This window comes from Microcaecilia unicolor, chromosome 9 (assembly GCF_901765095.1).
Source record: "Microcaecilia unicolor chromosome 9, aMicUni1.1, whole genome shotgun sequence".
In the NCBI taxonomy this organism is placed as follows: domain Eukaryota; kingdom Metazoa; phylum Chordata; class Amphibia; order Gymnophiona; family Siphonopidae; genus Microcaecilia; species Microcaecilia unicolor.
In genome coordinates this window covers 129,275,180-129,296,379 of record NC_044039.1, presented here as the reverse complement: position 1 = coordinate 129,296,379, position 21,200 = coordinate 129,275,180, and the positions used below count along the sequence as shown (strand labels likewise).

The 21,200-nt window shown below is 42.7% G+C and overlaps 1 protein-coding gene across 2 annotated transcripts in view; it reads right to left on the bottom strand.

The window, feature by feature from the left end:
- The window catches only part of MTA1 (metastasis associated 1), a 537,170-nt gene that overhangs the window by 467,966 nt on the left and 48,004 nt on the right, over window positions 1-21,200 (bottom strand). For both annotated transcript variants that reach the window (XM_030214000.1, XM_030214002.1), the window contains exon 2: window positions 4,501-4,568. In XM_030214000.1, the coding sequence (XP_030069860.1) occupies window positions 4,501-4,568 (68 nt within the window). The remainder of the gene's footprint in view (window positions 1-4,500; window positions 4,569-21,200) is intronic.

Genomic DNA, 21,200 nt, shown 5'->3' with positions numbered 1-21,200 from the left:
CCCCATGGATCCGGTACTGTGACTCTATCTTCTTGGGAATGTGGGGATTAGTTAGAGGCTTGGTCCAGTTCACCAGCAATGTCTTTTTTTGGACATGGTGCATGGGTACAGTGGACGCTTCCTTAGGTGGAGAAGGATAGTCCAGGAGCTCAAACATTTCAGCCCTGGGCTCGTCCTCCACAACCACCGGGAAGGGGATGGCCGTAGACATCTCCCGGACAAAGGAAGCAAAAGACAGACTCTCGGGAGGAGAAAGCTGTCTCTCAGGAGAGGGAGTGGGATCAGAAGGAAGACCTTCAGACTCCTCGTCAGAGAAATATCTGGGGTCTTCTTCCTCCTCCCACGAGGCCTCACCCTCGGTGTCAGACACAAGTTCCCGGACCTGTGTCTGCAACCTCGCCCGACTCGACTCTGTGGAGCCACGTCCACGATGGGGGCGTCGAGAGGTAGACTCCCTCGCCCGCATCGGCGAAGCTCCCTCCACCGACGTAGTCGGGGAGCCCTCCTGGGAGGCGACGGCAGCCGGTACCGCACGCGGCACCGACGCCGGAGACCTCACCTTGGGCGATGGGCCAGCCGGCGCCACGCTCGATGGTACCGGTGGCGCAAGCACCGCCGGTACTGGAGGGTTAGGGCGCAACAGCTCTCCCAGAATCTCTGGGAGAACGGCCCGGAGGCTCTCGTTCAGAGCGGCTGCAGAGAAAAGCATGGAGGTCGATGCAGGCGTCGATGTCAGAACCTGTTCCGGGCGTGGAGACTGTTCCGGGCTGTCCAGAGTGGAGCGCATCGACACCTCCTGAACAGAGGGCGAGCGGTCCTCTCGGTGCTGATGCCTGCTGGGTGCCGACTCCCTCGGCGACCCAGAGCTCTCGGTGCCGACACGGGAAGGAGACCGATGACGATGCTTCTTCGACTTCTTGGAACGAAGCATGTCACCGGAGCTTCCCGGCACCGACGAGGAGGACGTAGAATCCAGCCGTCGCTTCCTCGGGGCCGAGGCCGAAGGAGGTCGGTCTCGGGGGGGCTGTACCGCAGGAGCCCTCAGGGTAGGGGGAGACCCACCCGAAGGCTCACCGCCACCAGCAGGGGAATGGACAGCCCTCACCTGCACTCCAGACGAAGCACCACCGTCCGACGACATCAGCCGACGAGGTCCCGGTACCACCGACGTCGATGCAGCTGTCCGATGTCTCAGCGCCGATGCAGAGGGCCAATGCCTCGATGCACTCGATGCACTGGCGGCCGAGGATGAAATTCTGGACGCTGAAGACGTCGATGCACTCGATACCCCCGGTGCCGATGCCGACGAAGAGCCCGAGAACAAAACGTTCCACTGGGCCAATCTCGCTACCTGAGTCCGCTTTTGCAAAAGGGAACACAGACTACAGGCCTGCGGGCGGTGCCCAGCCCCCAAGCACTGAAGACACGACGCGTGCCTGTCAGTGAGCGAGATGACCCGGGCGCACTGGGTGCACTTCTTGAAGCCGCTGGGAGACTTCGATGTCATGGGCGGAAAAATCACGCCGGCGAGATCAAAAGTCGAAATGGCGGAAAAGGCACCCGAAAAACAAGGGGAAGAAAACTTCGACCCGAGGCCTAAAAGCGGCCTACCCCGACGACGAAAGAAAACTTACCGGGGCGAAAAAGCTGAAAATAGCGGGGGGAAAAAAGACCAAAGAGTCTTTTCCACACAGAATGGTTTTTTTTTTTTTTTAAAACAACACGACGAACGCGCGAGGTCGACTTTGCGGGGCCCGACACGGCGAAAACACGACCGTACCGAGCGCGGACAAAAGAAGACTGACGAACACGAGCCGGTTCGGGCGGGAAGACGGCTGCGCATGCGCGGTGCGCATGGGCGCGCGAGGACTAGCAAAGGCCTTTGCTAGTGAAGTTTCCGATTGGAGGGGCTGCCGTGGACGTCACCCATCAGTGAGAACAAGCAGCCTGCTTGTCCTCGGAGAATATAAATTACATCACAGTAATAGAGTTGATCGAATTGGTGGAGGAGTAGCACTGTATGTTAAGGAGAGCCTTGAATCGAATAGACTAAACATTCTACAGGACACTAAACACATCCTGGAACCCTTATGTATTGAAATTCCATGTGTAAAAAGGAAAAGGATAGTAATAGGAGTGTACTACCATTCACCTAGCCAGGATGAAGAGACAGATGTAGAAATGTTTTCAGAAATTAGGGAGGCTAACAAAACTGGGGAACACGATAATAATGGGCAATTTCAATTACCCTGATATTGATTGGATAAATGTAACATCAGTGCATGCTAGGAGAGATGAAATTCCTTGATGGAATCAAGGACTGCTTTATGGAGCAGCTGGTGCAGGAGCCAATGAGAGGAAGAACAATTCTAGACCTAGTCCTTAGTGGAACAAATGATCTAGTAAAGGAGGTAATGGTGCTGGGGCCTCTTGATAACAGTGATCACAACATGATCAGATTTGATATCAGCTCTGGAGTAAGTACACACAGGAAATCCAATATGTTAGCATTTAACTTTCAAAAAAAGGAAACTATGATAAAATGAGAAAATTGGTAAAAAAAAAAAAAAAAAAAAAAACCACTCAGCGGAGCAGCTGCAAAGGTCAAAAATTTACATCAGGCATGGATGCTGTTCAAAAATACCATCCTGGAAGCTCAAGCCAAATATATTCTGTGTATTCAAAAAGGAGGCAGGAAGACCAAACAACAGGTAACATGGTTAAACATCCAGGCTCAAAGATATTCCCCTCCGAATGGAGTGGAATATCTGAGCTCTTCCTTCCATTTCCCTCAATTCATTCCCATCCCAGCCGTATTTATTTTTAAGTATCTTTTTCTACCCTATCCTTTCCCCACTTCCTCATTCACCATCCTTCAGATTCCTGAATGATTGTTATGGGTGTGTGTGTATTACTTTCCTATCCTTAAGATTTTGGAGTTCCTTTCACGTTCTGATTTTATTGTTACTTTGCAAACTGCTCTTATTTGTGCTCAATGTGAGTGGTATAGCAAGTGTTAAATAATAATGGAGCTACTGTCTCCACTCTATGTCGCTCCTAACAGGACAAGCTCCAGACCAATAAAATGATCCCCCCCCACCCCCCACCCCAGTGAATTAGAAAGGAATCCACAGGGTCAGGGCCATTGGAAAAAAGAACTCCTGCAGCTGCTTCCCATGTCACTTAGCAGAAAAGAGGAAAAACACCACCACTCCCAGCAAGATCATGGATCCCATCCGGGAGTACCTATTTTAATACCTTCTTTTCACCTACTTCTCTCTTCCAATTTTCTGCCTGCTTGCCTTTCCCATTTCTCTCTAATTCTTCTATGCTCTGTCTTTTATTCCTCATTTTTACATTTTACTCATCATAGGTTAAAATCTCCCTCCACCCAATAACCAGTCCCTCTAGCCAAGTGCTCATACTTTCAAATCCTCCTCTTCAGACGCCACAGTTAATGACCCCCCCCCCCTCTCCGTTTTATCCCACCACTCTGCATCCTCTCTTCCTCTCCCTCCTCAACATCCCACCATCCCTCTCCTCCATCCCTACAAACATGTCCTCATGTTCCCCCTCCCCGAAGCCAAAGAAGTTCTTCCTGCATCCCCTCTCTGCCACATGGAAAAGCTTTCACCACATTCTTCTCGCCTGAAAGATCTCATTACGTCTCTTCCCCATTTATCCTCTCCCAAAGATGTCCAGTACAGTCTAGTGTCTTCTAGTCCTCCCCCACTACTGACTCCAGACTCATCAGATTCCCAAGCTATCCAAGAGGTGAGAGGGGGAGGGACATGGCCCCACCAGGTGTACCCCAATCAGGCAGGAATTGACAGCCCAGACCCCCAGCTCAACCAAATCTGAGGGAATAGGCTAGGAGCAAACCCATCCAGAGAGCTGCACAGGATATGTCTATCCACCTGCTGAGACAGAGAGAATATTGAAGTTAAGGTGACTGCACATGTCCACATTTAGTAAACTTCTGACGTTCTCTCTAGCTCCACCTACTGGTAGAGGGACATAACCCACTTGTCTCTGGATTGATCTACATGGGATGCTATGGAAGATCAATTTAATCAGCCACAGGGCTCATACAAATAGACTGGCTCAGCACTGTACAGGAAAAGCAGAGGGATAAGCCAGTATCCATATTTTGTGCTGCGGATCAAATGAGCCCTCAGGGAAGAAATCCTTAAGAGGGCTCCGATTCTGCTGTAGCATATGCTCAATCTAAAATGTGTCAGTTAAATGAAAGATGAAAAAACAATTACATACCAGCTTTAAATTACAAAACATATTACTGAAAATATCCTACATTATAAATCATTTTTCCATAAAATATTTATTAGAAGAAAAATCAATTTAAATAGGCTTTAAGACACTAGATCATCTGTAAGCAAAAATCTGTATGTTAATAGAAAAGTGGAGGCATAATGGATGGAAATACAGAATTAGCTGAAGTGCACTAAACTGTTTAAGAAACAAAACAAGGAACTTTGTTACCTTATTGAGTTCTTCTATTCTTCTAATCAAGTATGGGTTACTTGATGAATTCTCAAAGTAAACATAATCTGTGAGAAAAAAAAAAATAAACAAGCAAATTATGAGAACAAAGGGCATTCATTTAAACCTATTCAGTCAGGTTCAGAAAGACAAGAATTTTTTCCCCAGAGAGGTCATATCCCAGAACCATGAGCAAACTTCAAAAGCAAATCCCTTTAGAAAGTGTTTATGTTCCTAAATTTATTAGGACTACTACAAACCTTTTAAAGTCTGGCAGGTACATCGCTATGCTAGTGTAAAAATTTCATTCCTAAAGCAAACCAGTTGGTTAGCTTTAATCAGCCTTCTCTGAAAGCAGTAGCTCACCAGCCACACACAGTTAAATATCATCCAATGGTGTCAACACTGAATGCACTTTGAATAACCCTCCAAGCAAGTGCAGGAGTTCCCCTGAGGTGTGCCTCAGTTCTGTAATTAAAGCCAATGAGAGTTCAAATACAGAAGAGATAAGGGAATAATTAGTGAACAGCAGCCTACCCAGAACACCTGCTGTACTAGGTGAACAATTCTGTTCTCAGACAAGCAGTTCACCACAAAAAAAAAAAAAAAACACAAACATGTAGAACTTCCTAGTTAAGGCCTAAAATCATGACAATGAGGCCAAGTGCAACTCTAACCTTTGGGTGGGGGGGGGGGGGGAGGCAACTCTGGGAAATATTTCCCCAAATGCCTACTGTACCAAGACTCGTCATCCAAATAGTAGTATATCAATGTGTTAACAGAAGTCCCCACCACAGTTCTACAGCTCTCTTCAATAGACAGGCCATTGATGAAGCTATATCTGACAATATAAGCCTCGACATGCCTGAAGGTCAAACAGGTCTGGGTATAAGCAAAGAAAACCCTATCTGTTAATTAGACAGGGTTAAAACATGAGGAATTACCATACTGGGTCAGATAAAGGTCCATCAAACCAGTATCCTGTTTACAACAGTGACCAATCCAGGTCACAAGTATCTGGCAAGTACCTTATAGATTTAACAAACGTGAATAATTTTGTATCATCTGCAAATTTACCACAGGTCAATGACTTAACTGTAATTAATGTGAGAACCTTCTAAATTCAATGAATCACACGTGTCAGTTCCCACTCAATCACTGTTCATATCAGAAGGTGACAAAAATGGTATTGGGCTTGCACCAAAAGATGTATGAGAAGAGATTGGAAGACCTGAATATGTATGCCCTAGAGGAAAGGAGGGACAGGGGAGATACGACACAGACATTTCATTACTTGAAAGGCATTAATATAGAAACAAATATTTTCCAGAGAAGGGAAAGTTGTAAAACTAGAGGACATGAATTGAGGTTGCGGGGTAGTAGACTCAGGAATAACGTCGGGAAATTCTTTTTCACGGAGAGGGTGGTTGATGCCTGGAATGCCTTCTAAGGGAGGTGGTGGAGAAAAAAAATGGTGATGAAATTCAAAAAGCATGGGATGAGCACACAGGATCTCTAATTAGATAACAAATGGTACAAAAGAAAAACTTAAATGGTTTTATGTGTGTTTGCATGTCGAGAGGCACTTAGATGGTGACTCTGGCAGTGAAGAACTAAGGCCAATGCTGGGCAAGCTTGTATGATCTAGGTCCCATATATGGCAAACCTGTTTAGGATGAGCTGGAGGGGGCTTTGACGGAAACTCCAGTAGTTTGGAATGCAAGGACAGGGCCGGCCAGACTTTTACGGTCTGTGTCCTGCAAATGACAAGATGGATTTAGATAGGCTGGAGTGGGCTTCGACAGCAACTTCAGTAGTAGGAACCTAAGGACAGGGTCAGGTGAACTTCTATGGTTTATGTACCCGAAATGCCAAAGAGGGACAATGATCAAGTATTTTACATCACATTCATTGTTGGTATAATCATGACTTGATAATGAGTGTGAGTGTTGGGCAGGCTGGATGGATCATTCAGATCTTTATCTGCCATCAATTACTATGTTACTAATGTTCTTTTCACCATATAATCCAATATTATTAATGATACATCTTACATACCAATCATAAGTGCTCTGGTGTCCTCAAGCAGTACCTATTACTGCATCAATTTAACAGCAATAGAATCGGCACCCACCTCCTCATCGGCACACCCTTCAAACGTTTTTTGTTATATTTTTTATATATTCAATAATGAAGTAATAGATATTTCATAAATACTCATCTTAACTGATGTCAGACGGGGGGGGGGGGGGGGGGGGGGGGTTTTTTTTTTTATTGTCCGACATGCATGTTTTACCCGAAAGCTATGAACAGTAGTAGTAGTAGTGATTGAGTGGGGACACGTGCGATTCATTAAATCTGCAAAATTTATGCATATACTCTAACTATAAGCCAAGAATTTTGCTCCCAAAAAAGGCCAAAAATTGGGATTTTGGCTTATAGTTCAGTTCACACAAATCTCTCTCCTCCTACCCTCCCTCTCCTGCAGTAACCAGCACTTCTCTCCCTCTTCCCCCACCTCACACTGACCAGCATTTCTCTTACTTCCCTCCCCTCTCCAGTGACCTGATTTTCTCTCCCTCCTCCCCTTGCCCCCCCCCCACCCACATTGTGGGGACTCAGGAGGCAGGAGACAGCAGGCCTTGAACATGTGCAGATGCTCAAGGCCTTGCACCAACCCAGATTACTGTAAAACGTTTACGTCAGCAGCAGCCGCGAGAACGAACTGGTAAGAAGAGAAATAATTCAACATAACATTCACCCCTCAGAGAATTATGTCTTATAAAGAGTTCTAAACCCTACCCCCCTTAATGTACCCCTCACACACCTCAGCAAACTTAAATGTAACTTTGGAAATAACATTACATTCCATTATTACTGCAAAGATAGAGGGAGAGCCGAAACTCTGGACCCTCCCTCACCAACCCCATTATTCCTTCTTGAGGGCATTGAAACCACGAGGCTTCAGAATCCGTACCTCCTCTAAGAATTCAAACCCCCTGCTTAGACCTAGAAGTTTACTATTGACAAGTAATTGCCAAATGTATTCCTGACACCCCCAAAACTATCGATCAACAACAACAAAAAACCTCCACCCCTCCCGAACCCACCCCCCTTACCCCTCCCCTCTGCTCCACCAAACTCCGTATTACACCATCTCCTGAGAGGAGAAAAAAATAAGACCCTCCCATTGAGACCTAAGAATGTTGTAAAGAACCCGGTAAGGCCCGAATCGGAAAGCACCAACGAGGCCTAGGTCTGCAGTCAGCCCCCCAGGAAAGGGAAACCCATACCAGAGCATGATCTGACACCTGAGTGGGCCCAATTTCAGCCTGGAACAAAGATGAAATGCAATTTGTCGAGATTAAAATATAATCTATATGTGATAAGGTTCCATGTGCTCGTGACAAATGCGTGTAGTCTTTCTCCCCTGGATGAAACAACCGCAAGGAATCCACCAAATCCAGCAAAGAGCACATCCGAGGGACTCCCCTGGAGAAGGCCACTGGCCCTACTCTCGATGAACCCTTGCTATCCAGCAAAGGATCATAAACAGAATTAAAATCCCCACCCATCATTATTGGAATCTGTTCAAAAGAATGTACATGTTTCACTATGGTTTGATAAAATTTCCTATCATTCTGGTTAGGCGCATAAACATTGACTAATAACAGAGGCCTGTTGCTCACAAGTACCTCCACTATGACATACCGTCCCAAGGGATCCATTATCACTCGTTTTTTTTTCCATGTGAAGTCCTTTACGGAATAATATAATTACTCCCGCTTTTCTAATATGTGCCGGACTCTACATAATCACCCACCCACCATCTGCATAGTTTTTTATGCTCTAATGCTGATAGATGAGTCTCCTGAAGCATTACTATACGAGCCTGATTTCTATTCAGGACCTGTAAAATTTTACTACGCTTGACTGCAGAGGAAATCCCCCCCCCCCCCCACATCAAAGGACACTACTTTAATCATACGACCTCTTAGGGGTCCCCCTTTAACTGCTGAAACTCTAACAGCAGAATAGTCTTTTTTAGTGAGGGAAGAGCGCCCCAGCCTACGCCCCCCTCGATTTCTCAGCAATACAGAAGGCCTCCTCCCTCCTCCCCTCTTCTTTTCCTTCAACCACTTGGAGTAGATCCAGACCTCCCCAACCCCTCCCCTGTTCTCCCCCCAACAACACCCACAACCCCCCCCCCCCCCCCCGACTCCCCCAACACTTCCCCACCCCCCACCAATAGGTTTCAAGATTGAACTCATCACGCATAAGCACCCCCTATCAAACTGATCCATTGATCATAACAACTAACAGAAAAACTCAAACATCCCTCAAACATTATATTACGTTAAAGCAGCACTTTCCACAACATTCACCCCCTCACCCAACCGTCAAACTCGCCCACTCAGCAAACCCCCATACTCTCCTAGAACTCCCCAGCTCTCTTTTGCCAATGTTTCTGCAGCAATGACTGACTTTTCAGCAGCCAAGTCCTCCAGACATAGTAGGGTCTGTAATATTACCACTCCAGCAAACTTGGAATAGAGTCCCCACCTCACCATCTCAGATTTTGATGAAATTTGGTACATAGTTTCTTTATGATAAAAAACTAAGCTGTGCAAAACTTTAGTTCAAAAGACTAAAAATTGGAGGTTCATTTGGAGAACCTGCACTACTTTTAGGGCTTAATGAACTGGCAAAACCCCATGTTCCTAGTCCTCTTACTTTTTGAATGGTTTAGGCTCAAACGTTGCCAAAAAAAACGGCAAAAATCAATTTACAGCGATGTTGAGGCTGCTGTAGTTTCTAAACTAGTTGGCCTTTCAGGTTGATTTTTGGTAGGTGTACTAAATGCAGGGCTGTAATGAGGCATTCCAATTTGCAGCACTTTCCTTCAAGTGGTTGAAAAATTATAAGCGTTCAAAGTTGGTATAAAAAGCATTTTTGCCCATTTTGGGCTATCTTTGATGCCCTTGATCTCCAGTGGGACAGCTTCAATATTCTTTCTTTTAGCACCATTAGAAAGAGCAGATTTCCTTCTATCTAGGGTTACCATATGGCTCCAGAAAAAGGAGGACGGATTGAGCCAGCCGGGTTTTACTTCCATTGCTTTCAATGGAAGTAATTGCTTTCAATCGAAGTAATTGCCCATTGCTTTCAATGGAAAGCAATGGAAGTAAAACCCGGCTGGCTCAATCCGTCCTCCTTTTTCTGGAGCCATATGGTAACCCTACTTCTATCAGAATATGTAGTTTTCATTTTGGAGTCTCATCATATAAGGATTGCAAAAATGCCCTCAAATGTTTGCGGGCAGCAGCCTGTGATTTCTTCACTACACCCTTGATACAAGTGTAGTAAAAGTGATTCTTCTTTCAAAAAGCACCAATTTTTTAAAATAAAGAACACATTATGTTATAAAACTGTATTCAAGAAAACTAAAAAACAGGAATGTTTTTTAGGATGTGGAAGGATGAGGCCAGGTTTCATGACAGGTTTAAAGAAAACTGCAGTCAGTTAGGATGACCGACTTGGCCAATTATGATTGGTGGACCCTGTTGCAAGGCGTCTGAGTGTCTGTTGCTGGTGTTTCTTCACCCTTGCTACAGTTTGACCTCTTAGTGAACTGTAGGCATCAAAGTAAGCCTAGCAACAGACACTCAGGAGCCAGGAGGTACCAGAAGCATACAATTGGGCAATGAAACAAACAATTCTGCCTTGCAACAGGGTTCACCAATCATAATTGGCCAAGTCTAACTGGCTAAAGAAGTTTTCTTTAAATATTATGTTATAAAACTGTGTTCAAGTAAACTAAAAAATAGGGTGGAAACCATTGTATACATACTTCTTGTTGAAGAAACTCGCACCTGCACCGACAGGCTCATTTATATTGAATTAAATGCCACAAATGAAGATATTAATCACTTTAGACTGAAGTAAAATTTTATCCATTGAAAACCTGATTGCAAGAATAAACGCGTTTGTTGAACTGATGCTAATGGTCATCAATGGATCCAGAAAGATCAGATGAATTTCCACTTTGCTCAGTTGGCTGTTCAAGTACATCAGAGTGTCATTTACTGACATACAATAAAAATAAAGGTTTAAAATTAATTGAAGAGCTTCTGCCTGATCAACAGAAGTTGTTACAAGAGCATTCTGGTCAACTTTTCTATGCTGGATCAACTATTTGCCTTCATCATGAATCCTTACTGTTGAAAAAGTTTGAATTTTTGCAAAGAACCTGCTGTAACCCATTTTCCAAAGGTGGTCATAATGCAAAAAGGGGCTTAAGAGTGCTGGATGACACACTAGCAGCCCAGCTAAAGGCCTTAACAAGCAAAATATTTGTGCCGGGTCAGAAACTATGTCCATCTTGTCGAAAAGACGTCAGTAACAGAGCTGCTGATTCTTTATCATCATCAACAGCAGCAGATGATGAACACAGTGACATTTCTGGCAAGTTGAACACAAGTTTGACATCTCTTGGTTTTTCTCCATTAAAGTTCAAAAAAGTCAACAAGCGTGATGTACGAGGCTACACCAAGCGCAAAATCAGGCGAGTGCAAAATACTTTGAGAGTCATCATCTTGCAGTTGCTGGTGGCTTAGACATTCTACCAGTCAGAAATGTGACAAATGTTCTGATTATGATGACCTGCTAAACGAGTTGAAAAACAAAGTCCAAGTTTCAGCAAATCATGCAGAAAAACTGCAAATACTAACTTTAGCACCAAACAGCTGGTCTATTCAAAGAACTGCCTCAGAATTCATGGTTTCAACTAGAATGGTTAAAAAAGCAAGAAATCTGAAATCAGTTTGTGGAATTCTGGCAAAACCAGACAAGAAGAAAGGTAAAGTTTTACCAGAAGAAACAGAAAAAAAAATTCTTGGCTTTTTTGAAGATGATGAATTCAGTAGTGTTGGAATGTAATTGTATTTTTACATGCATTGCCTGTCACCTATTATTTCTCTGTGATTACTCTGTGACCTCTGATGTGAATTACTTAGAGAGGTCACACAGCTATGCAACTTCCTGTGGGGGTTAGATGCAGCACATGCAGCACATGGAGCACATGGAGCTCATGATCTCTCCTAACCTGAGAGGATCTATGGTGGTGTGAGCATCCATTACCATCTAAGCACATGGAAGGAGCTGATAATACAAATGTATAGTAATATGTATATATAAGCCTGTCTGATTATAATCTAACTACAAACTGTGAGTAAACAGATGTTTTGTTACTTCAACTTTAAAGTGACTCAGCAGTGAATTATTCAGGGGTGAATGAGAGAGAGATGAAGAAAGAAATTAACATTTCTAAAGCTGAAGCTGTGTGTACTAAAATCTGCTAATTATTTACTACAAATAATCCAACAAAAGGGTTATGGGCCCAGGGTCCAGGAATTGAAAAAGAAGAGAAATATTACCAGGCAGAAAAAAAGGCCACATTTTTCTCTTAAGTTTTAAAGGAAAGATTCAGTCTGTCTCTCTCTCCCCCCACACAGCAGACAGAAGGCTAAGAAAATGGCTGAGGGAAGAAATTCACCATTGTTCTATTCTCTCAAGGTGCCTAAATTAACTGAGTTTAATTATCAGCAGTGGGAACTAAGATTCATATGTCTCCTTCGAGCAAAAGGATTAAATATATGCTTAGACCAAGACAGAACAGCTGAAAATATGGCTGAATGGGACAATGCAAACTATTATGTGAAGTGCATGCTTTTGGAAGCTCTCTCAGAGAAACAAGCCATATTAGTGGAGGGAAAAGATACACCAAAGGACATTTTATATAAACTGAGAACTATGTATGCAACTACATATGCAAAGCAGCAACCAATTTGGCTGGCAGAGTTGAATGAAACCAAATTAAGGGATAAAAGTAAATGTAATGATCACATTATGCATCTTATGTCTTCATTTCAAAAGCTAGAACTTTCTGGAATTCCCATGTGTGATGCATTGAAAAGAGCATTTCTTTTTACCTCACTATCAAAGAAGTTTGATGTTTTTAGGTCTGTAAATGAGGCCATTGAAGGGCAATCTTTTGAACAGACAACATCAAAACTAAGGCAGGAATGCATAATAAATGATTCTGAGGAGATGTGTTCTCAAAGTCAGTCAGAGAGAAATGAAACAAATTTCTTGGCAAAGAACAGAGGAAGGCGGAGCTATGGGAAAACTCCACCAAGGGCAAGCTGATTTGCTACTCATGTGGAAAGGAGGGACATGTATCTAAATGGTGTAAGGAAACACAAAACACTCCCTCTAGCTCACCTAAGCCAATGGAACTAAAGAATTTTCAAACCAGGAAATGTATGAAGGACAAAGATAAACACAAGGGCTTTCTAATGACAGAAAAATCTTTGACTATGGTAAATAATAATTCAAATGAAAGTACTTGGATTTTGGATTCAGGGAGCACATGCCATTTAACCAATTGTAAAGATTTCTTTCAGGAAATGTGTCCAGAGGAAGGTATTCTTAAAACTGCAAACGCAGGGACTGCTAAGATCCAAGCAAAAGGGATTGGATTCTTAAAATGCAAAGTGTCTAATGAAGTTAAAGAAATTCCTGTAAGTGATGTCTTGTATATTCCCCAAGCAGTTTGCAATATGCTTAGTGTATCTACATTAGATAAGAAGGGATTTGTGATTCATTTTGAAAACAGTAAGTGCACAATCTCTAAAAATGATGAAGTGTATGCTGAAGCTTTTATGCATAATGATGTTTATAAACTGAGCATTTCAGGTGAAGCCTCACATATGGCGCAAGTAAGGAAGAATGATGGTAAATGTAGTCTGGAAATCTGGCACCGCCGCCTGGGACATCGTGATTTTAAGGTGATCCAGGATCTTTACAGTAAGCAACTGGCCACCGGCATTCAGATAAGTGCAGATGCTGGTAAAATGGAGAAATGCATAGACTGTGTTACTCAAAAAGGTGTAAGACCCTCATTTCCTGCATACACAGGAAATAGGAGTAATAAAGTGCTGGACTTAATACACAGTGACTTATGTGGACCGTTTAATATCCCATCATTGGGAAATAACAGATTTGTGCTAATATTCTTGGATGATTTCTCTAGATATTGTGTGGCCTATTTGCTGAAAGAGAAAAGTCAAGTCACAGACATGCTGAAGAAATACGTAGCCATGGTGAGCAATAAATTTGAAAGAAAACCAAAGGTTCTTCAGACCGACAATGGTGGTGAGTTCACTTCACAAAGCATGCGCACATTTCTAGAACAAGAAGGCATTCAACATATCACAACAGTAGCTTATACACCAGAGCAAAATTCTGTTGCAGAGAGAAAATTTAGGTCACTTGTGGAAATGACCAGATGTATGCTGTCAGATAGCAATCTCCCTAAAAGACTATGGGGGGAAGCCATTCTCACAGCAGTGTACCTACAAAACAGAATGCCAACTAAAGGCGCTGAGCGCACACCACATGAGACATGGCATGGTAGGAAGCCAAACCTGTCACACATAAGAACATTTGGAAGTACAGCATATGCTCATGTACCAAAGCAAAGAAGGCATAAGCTGGATTCCACAACAGAAAGGGGCATTTTAGTTGGCTATACTCCAGGACACAAAGGATATAGAATTTTGAATCTGAAAACTGGCATTGTTGGCATAAGACATGTTACATATTTTGATGAAAACAAAAGGGTTGATAAAGGCTGGATTATCCCAGATGAGCCTTATCATCCAGAATATGAAACTAGAACCATAATAGACATGCCAGTGTATATAAATGCCATACCAAGGCAGATGTCTGAAAGCAACTCACCTGTATCTAACGAGGAACAGGCAGAGGAAACAGACACAGAAAGGATCATTGAAGAAGACAGTACAGTTGGAGAAGGGGAATCAATTGGAGAAGAACTCTCAGATTTTGAGGATGCGGAAAGGTCAGACCAACCTGTTGTCAGACGCTCATCCAGGGAAAACAAAGGTGTTCCACCCCCAAGACTGTCTTACCTAACAAAGTCAGCAGAAGCTCAAGAGCCCTTAACATGGGATGAGATTGAGAAAATGCCAGCAGAAGAAGCTGCTGAATGGCATAAAGCTGCACAAGAAGAAATTGATGCATTGGATAAAAATAATACTTGGATTCTTACAAAATTACCTCCTGGCAAGAAAGCTATAGGATGCAAATGGGTATTCAAGTTAAAAAGGAATGCACAAGGAAAAGTGGAAAGGTATAAAGCCAGATTAGTGGCAAAGGGATATCTTCAAAAATATGGAGAAGATTTTGATGAAGTGTTTGCACCTGTAGTGAAACACACGACAATCAGAACACTTCTGAGCATTGCAGTCTCAAAAGGCATGCAAGTCAACCACATTGATGTGAAAACAGCGTTTCTTCATGGAGAAATAACTGAAGACTTGTACATGGAACAGCCAACAGGTTTCATAAATACAAAACAAAGACAGCTAGTGTGTAAATTAAACAAAGGTCTTTGTGGATTAAAGCAAAGTGCAGAATGTTGGAATGAAAAATTGCATGAAATATTGACAAATTTAGGATTTAAGCAAGGTGAAGCAGATAAATGTTTGTACACTAGGTGCACAAATGGACAATATGCATACATTTTAGCTTTTGTTGATGATCTGCTCATTGCAAGCAAAAGTGAGCAAGAGTACAAGGACATTGTAAAGTGTTTAAACCTGAATGTTGAGATAAAAGAACTGGGTAATGTGTCATACTATCTTGGTATAGAAATTGAGAAACAAAATGATGGTTCTTATCTTCTAAGCCAGAAGCAGAAAATAAATGAGCTTATTGAAAGTTTAGGTATGCAAGATGCCCAAGTTGTAAGCACTCCCATGATCACTGATTTTCTGAAGGATGAAACAGTAAGAGAACCTTTACCAGATAACATCCAATATAGATCAGCCATAGGTAAGCTTTTATATCTAGCTACCACATACAGGGCTGATATAGCAAATGCAGTAGGAATTTTGAGCAGAAGGGTCAGCTCACCTACCAAATCAGATTGGACTGCAGTTAAAAGGATGGTAAGGTATTTAAAGGGTACCATTGATTGTAAATTAAAGATTTCAGCCAATAGTAATCCAAAACTAATATGTTACTGTGATTCAGATTGGGCAGGGGATCATTCTGATTATAAATCCACAAGTGGATATGTGTTTATGTATGGAAATGTACACATTTCATGGGCCAGTCATAAACAAAGTATTGTGAGTTTGTCTTCTACAGAAGCTGAATACGTGGCTGTATCGGAAGCGTGCAGAGAACTGATGTGGATTGAAAAACTTATGCTGGATTTTGGAATAGCTGAAAAGAGACCAATCCAGATAATGGAAGATAATCAGAGCTGCATCCGACTGTCACAGAATGACAAGGTTCAGTCACGCACCAAGCACATCGCAACGAAATACCACAACGTGCGAGAGTTGGTGAAAGAAGGGGTCATCAGTCTACACTATTGTCACACCAGTGAGATGACAGCTGACATCATGACCAAACCGTTACCCAGAGAACATTTTGTGAATCTGCGTATAAAGCTTGGACTTTGTATGAATAAATAATTGCATGACAGTTATGCATGAGAAGGGGTTTGTTGGAATGTAATTGTATTTTTACATGCATTGCCTGTCACCTATTATTTCTCTGTGATTACTCTGTGACCTCTGATGTGAATTACTTAGAGAGGTCACACAGCTATGCAACTTCCTGTGGGGGTTAGATGCAGCACATGGAGCACATGGAGCTCATGATCTCTCCTAACCTGAGAGGATCTATGGTGGTGTGAGCATCCATTACCATCTAAGCACATGGAAGGAGCTGATAATACAAATGTATAGTAATATGTATATATAAGCCTGTCTGATTATAATCTAACTACAAACTGTGAGTAAACAGATGTTTTGTTACTTCAACTTTAAAGTGACTCAGCAGTGAATTATTCAGGGGTGAATGAGAGAGAGATGAAGAAAGAAATTAACATTTCTAAAGCTGAAGCTGTGTGTACTAAAATCTGCTAATTATTTACTACAAATAATCCAACAAGTAGACTGTGCCTAGGGAAAAAAGATTTTGTCTCTGTCAGAACTGGCACTGAAAAAATTCAAATGCAAAAGCACTTGCTGCTTAGCAATCTAAAAGAAATGTATGTTGCATATCGTACTCGAAATGGGCCAGAAGTGGGTTTTTCCAAATTTTGTGAGCTAAGGCCAAAATGGTGTGTCACTGTTGGCTCATCTGGTATGCATTCAGTGTGTGTTTGTGTCATTCATCAAAATGTGAAGCTTATGCTTGCTGGAAGCCATCTGCTGAACGAAGATTACAAAGCACTGATGGCTAAAACTGTGTGCAATTTGGAATGCAAAGAATGCATGCTTCACAGGTGTGAAATATGTCCAGGTAAAGATGTGCTTGAAAATTACCTGACAGAAGTGTTCATTGATGCTGACCCAGGTGAAACAATCGAGTTTAAGCAGTGGGTTCATACAGATCGCACCACACTGGAGACCAAACAAATGTATGTTGATGATTTTGTATCTGAGCTTGCATTGAAAGTTTCAAACCTGTCAATTCACCATTACATTTCCAAACATCAGACACAATACTTAAAGAAAACCTAAATCCTTGTGAAATTGTTGTTCTCTTGGACTTTGCTGAAAACTACTCCTTTATTGTCCAAGATGTTGTTCAAGGTTTCCACTGGGAAAACAGTCAAGCTACACTGCATCCATTTGTTGGGTACTTCCGTGATGCTTCAAGTGAAATTCAGTGCATAAGTGTTTGCATAATAAGTGACAGCTTGCGGCATGATGCAGTTGCTGTACATGCATTCTTGGAAAAATTAATCGCGTTCTTGAAAAGCAAAATTGGAAAAATAAAATATGTAACATACTTTAGTGATGGCTCAGCTGCACAATACAAGAACTTCAAAAACTTTGCCAACTTGTGCTATCATCAAACAGAATTTGGAATAAGTGCACAGTGGAATTTCTTTGGCACAAGCCATGGCAAGTCACCATGTGATGCCATAGGTGGTACAACAAAGCGACTAGCTGCTCAGGCTAGTTTGCAACGACCTAAAAATAGCCAAATTCTCACAGCACAAGGCTTGTTTGAATTTTGTGATCAAAAAATAAATAAAATCAAGTTCTTTTTTGTTTCCAAGGATAAAATTGAATCTTCAAGATCTGCACAAGAGGAAAGATTCAGTAAAGCTTCCACAGTTGCTGGAACTAAATCACCAGTTTATTCCCATTGACTTGAACCAAATTTCAGTCAGTAGAATGTCAAATGATTCCTCCTCATTTGTTGTCAAACTTTGTCAGTCGGATGACCCAGTGAGTGTACCTGGCATAAATGTGTCTCAACTTCAGCCTGGGCAGTATGTTGCCTGTGTTTATGACAACAAATGGTGGATTGGCAATGTCTGTGACACATCATTTGAAGAACATGATGCCTTGGTCAACTTTATGCATCCATGCGGGCCTGCACGATCATTTCATTGGCCTAGCAGAAGAGATTCTTGTTGGATTTCTGAACAGCATATTCTAGCAGTTCTTCCAGTACCAGCAACTACACACTTGGACGACAGTATACATTTCCAGAAACAGCAGTGAAACTTATCAGTGAAAAATTCTTGTCACTTCAGCACTGAGGTTTTACTTGGGAACCATTAAGATACCCCCATTAGGCTTGAGAAACTAGGCAAAGACAACCAAATGAGGCTTGGGAACCTCAAGTAAGATGCCCACCTTTAGGCTTGGGAACCTGTGCCAAGTGGCTGGACTTGCCTTGCTATCGGGCATGACCTCTTGGCGATGAGGTTGCCACTTCCTATTGAATTGGTAGTGGCATAGCCACCATGGACCAACGCATGCTTAAAGCAACTGAGTGACTTATACAGCAATTAGAAACATTGATGGGCCCTATATCCGTTTCATCTATCATTCAACAATACTGGCCAAAAAACACTTTTTTTTGCAATCCTTATATGGAGAGACTCCAAATTGAACACTACATATTCTGATAGAAGGAAATCTGCTCTTTCTAATGGTGCTGAAAGAAAGAATATTGAAGCTGTCCCACTGGAGATCAAGGGCATCAAAGATAGCCCAAAATGGGCAAAAATGCTTTTTATACCAACTTTGAACGCTTATAATTTTTCAACCACTTGAAGGAAAGTGCTGCAAATTGGAATGCCTCATTATAGCCCTGCATTTAGTACACCTACCAAAAATCAACCTGAAAGGCCAACTAGTTTAGAAACTACAGCAGCCTCAACATCGCTGTAAATTGATTTTTGCCGTTTTTTTGGCAACGTTTGAGCCTAAACCATTCAAAAAGTAAGAGGACTAGGAACATGGGGTTTTGCCAGTTCATTAAGCCCTAAAAGTAGTGCAGGTTCTCCAAATATCCCCCTTGTACTACTAAAACTTCCAGTTTTACAGCTTCTGGAAGTTGGCCCAAAATGTCATTTTTGCTCAGGCGACATTTTGCAACCCTTTACTTGAGGTCCCCTAGAACCTCCAATTTTTAGTCTTTTGAACTAAAGTTTTGCACAGCTTAGTTTTTTATCATAAAGAAACTATGTACCAAATTTCATCAAAATCTGAGATGGTGAGGTGGGGACGACCTTTAAAATTGGTCCACTTGACACGGAATGACTCAATAGTCAGTCTGCTGCCACTGGGGACACAGTCTTGATAAATGCTTGCGCAGCTGCAACAGTATCAAAAGTTTTTTCGTACCCCTCGTAGATCACTCTCAGTTTAGCAGGATAAAATCAATACGAATCTGATTTTTCGGACATACAATATCGCACAGACAAATGCAAATTCCTTCCTCACTGCTGCCACACGCGCAGAGCAGTCCTGGAAGCAAAGGACCTTCTGCCCTTCATAGCTGAGCACTCCACCCGATCTCAGAGTCTGCATAATGGCCTGCTTGTGGCCATAATGCAAGATTTTTAGAATCACCACACATGGTTTGGCAGTTCCCTGTCGTCTCGGGCCCAACCTATGCGCTCTCTCTACCCTCAGCGGGACATGCAGATTGTTTTAAGTTCAGTTCCCATGGAATCCAGCTTTCCAAGAAGCTCCCCAGCTCTGCTTCCTTTATCTGTTCCGGTAATCCAATCAAACGCAAGTTGTTGCGACGGGAACGGTTTTCTAAATCGTCCAATTTGGATTCCAGCTCCGCCAGCTGTTTCTGCAAGGCCCCTGTGGGTACCCCCGTCTCCACCACCCAATCCTTCAGATCACTGATCCGTTGCTGCACGTGGTCAAGGTCTAAATGGAACCCATCCTATCGTTCATGCGCTGCCTCTGCCCGATCGTAGAGAGCCTGCAACTTCTTGTCTAAAGCTGCCTCCACTGCCGCAGTGACCTCCGCTGTAATCTCTGCCGTCCAAGCCGAACACACACTAGAACTTGATGATTGCTGCACGGCCGCCATTTTGGATTCACCAGGTTTACTTTTTTTTTTCTTCCTCAGCGATTTTGCCACCATCCCTCTCTTTTCAAACCGCTTTCAAAGACCATACACCACCCAGCACCAATCTATATTCCTCCGATACTCTGAGGGTTGTAGATCCAATTTTCAGCACGATAAATTAGCAAGATGAGGGGGAAGTACAGGAGCTCAGCTTACTAGCATCTCCTCTCCTGCATAGCACCACGTGACGCTCTCTTTGCCCCTATCTGTAACCAGCACTTCTTTCCCTCTTCCCTCCTCCTCCACCTCACAGTGACCAGCATTTCTCTCTGACGTCCCTCCCCTCTCCAGTGACCGGCATTTCTCTCCCCCCCCCAGACACAATGGGGACAGAGGGCAGAAGCCAGCAGGCCTTAAACATGTGCACATGGCTCAAGGCCCCGCACCTGCCCGGATTACTGTAAAACTTTTATGTTAGCGGCAGCAGCAAGAAGGTACTGGTAAGAAGAGAAATGACGGTCACTGCAGGTGAGGGGACAGAAATGCAGGACACCACAGGAGAGGAGAGAAACACTTGACCCCACCCCCCTCCAGTTTAATAGTTTTGCCCCTGTTTTGGAATGAAAAACTGTTTTTGGTATATACTCTAATATAAACCTATCCGAGTACAAAAGTAATCATCTCACTCTGTTTTCATTTCAGCCCTACTCTTTTCTCTTTCAACCAGTTCCAACTCCACAATAGGACACTGCCTCCTATCCCATAATGATTCCTCAGGAGTCTCTCATAAGAGACTGTCAAACAGTTTCTAAAAATGCAGATTCACTGCAATCAACTGGCTTACTTTTTTATTTGTTGAAAGTGTATGCGAAAAAAAACAAAAAATACCATTGATTAGTGAGGCAAGAATCCCTGTGACTAAAATCCATGTGGTATTAAACCATGAGTATTATAAAGAACAAAATTACTGAACAGTTTTATTTTTTTTAATTTGCCTAGTACTCGTATCAAGTTCACTTGTCCTTCCTTTTTCAGATCACTCCTGGAACCTTTTATTAAGCCTGAAGTACCAGATCATGTACTTCAAACCAGCATACGCATAAGTCTCAAAAGGGGCTTTGATCAACCGAGTTAAAACCATGTTGAGCTCCCTTGATACAGTAGGTAGTTTGATCTTACAATTATCAGGTACTAAAATGATCAGTTTCCTTTTTGCATACATAATATATGCAAACTGAATGATGGTGTACCCTTACAGAATT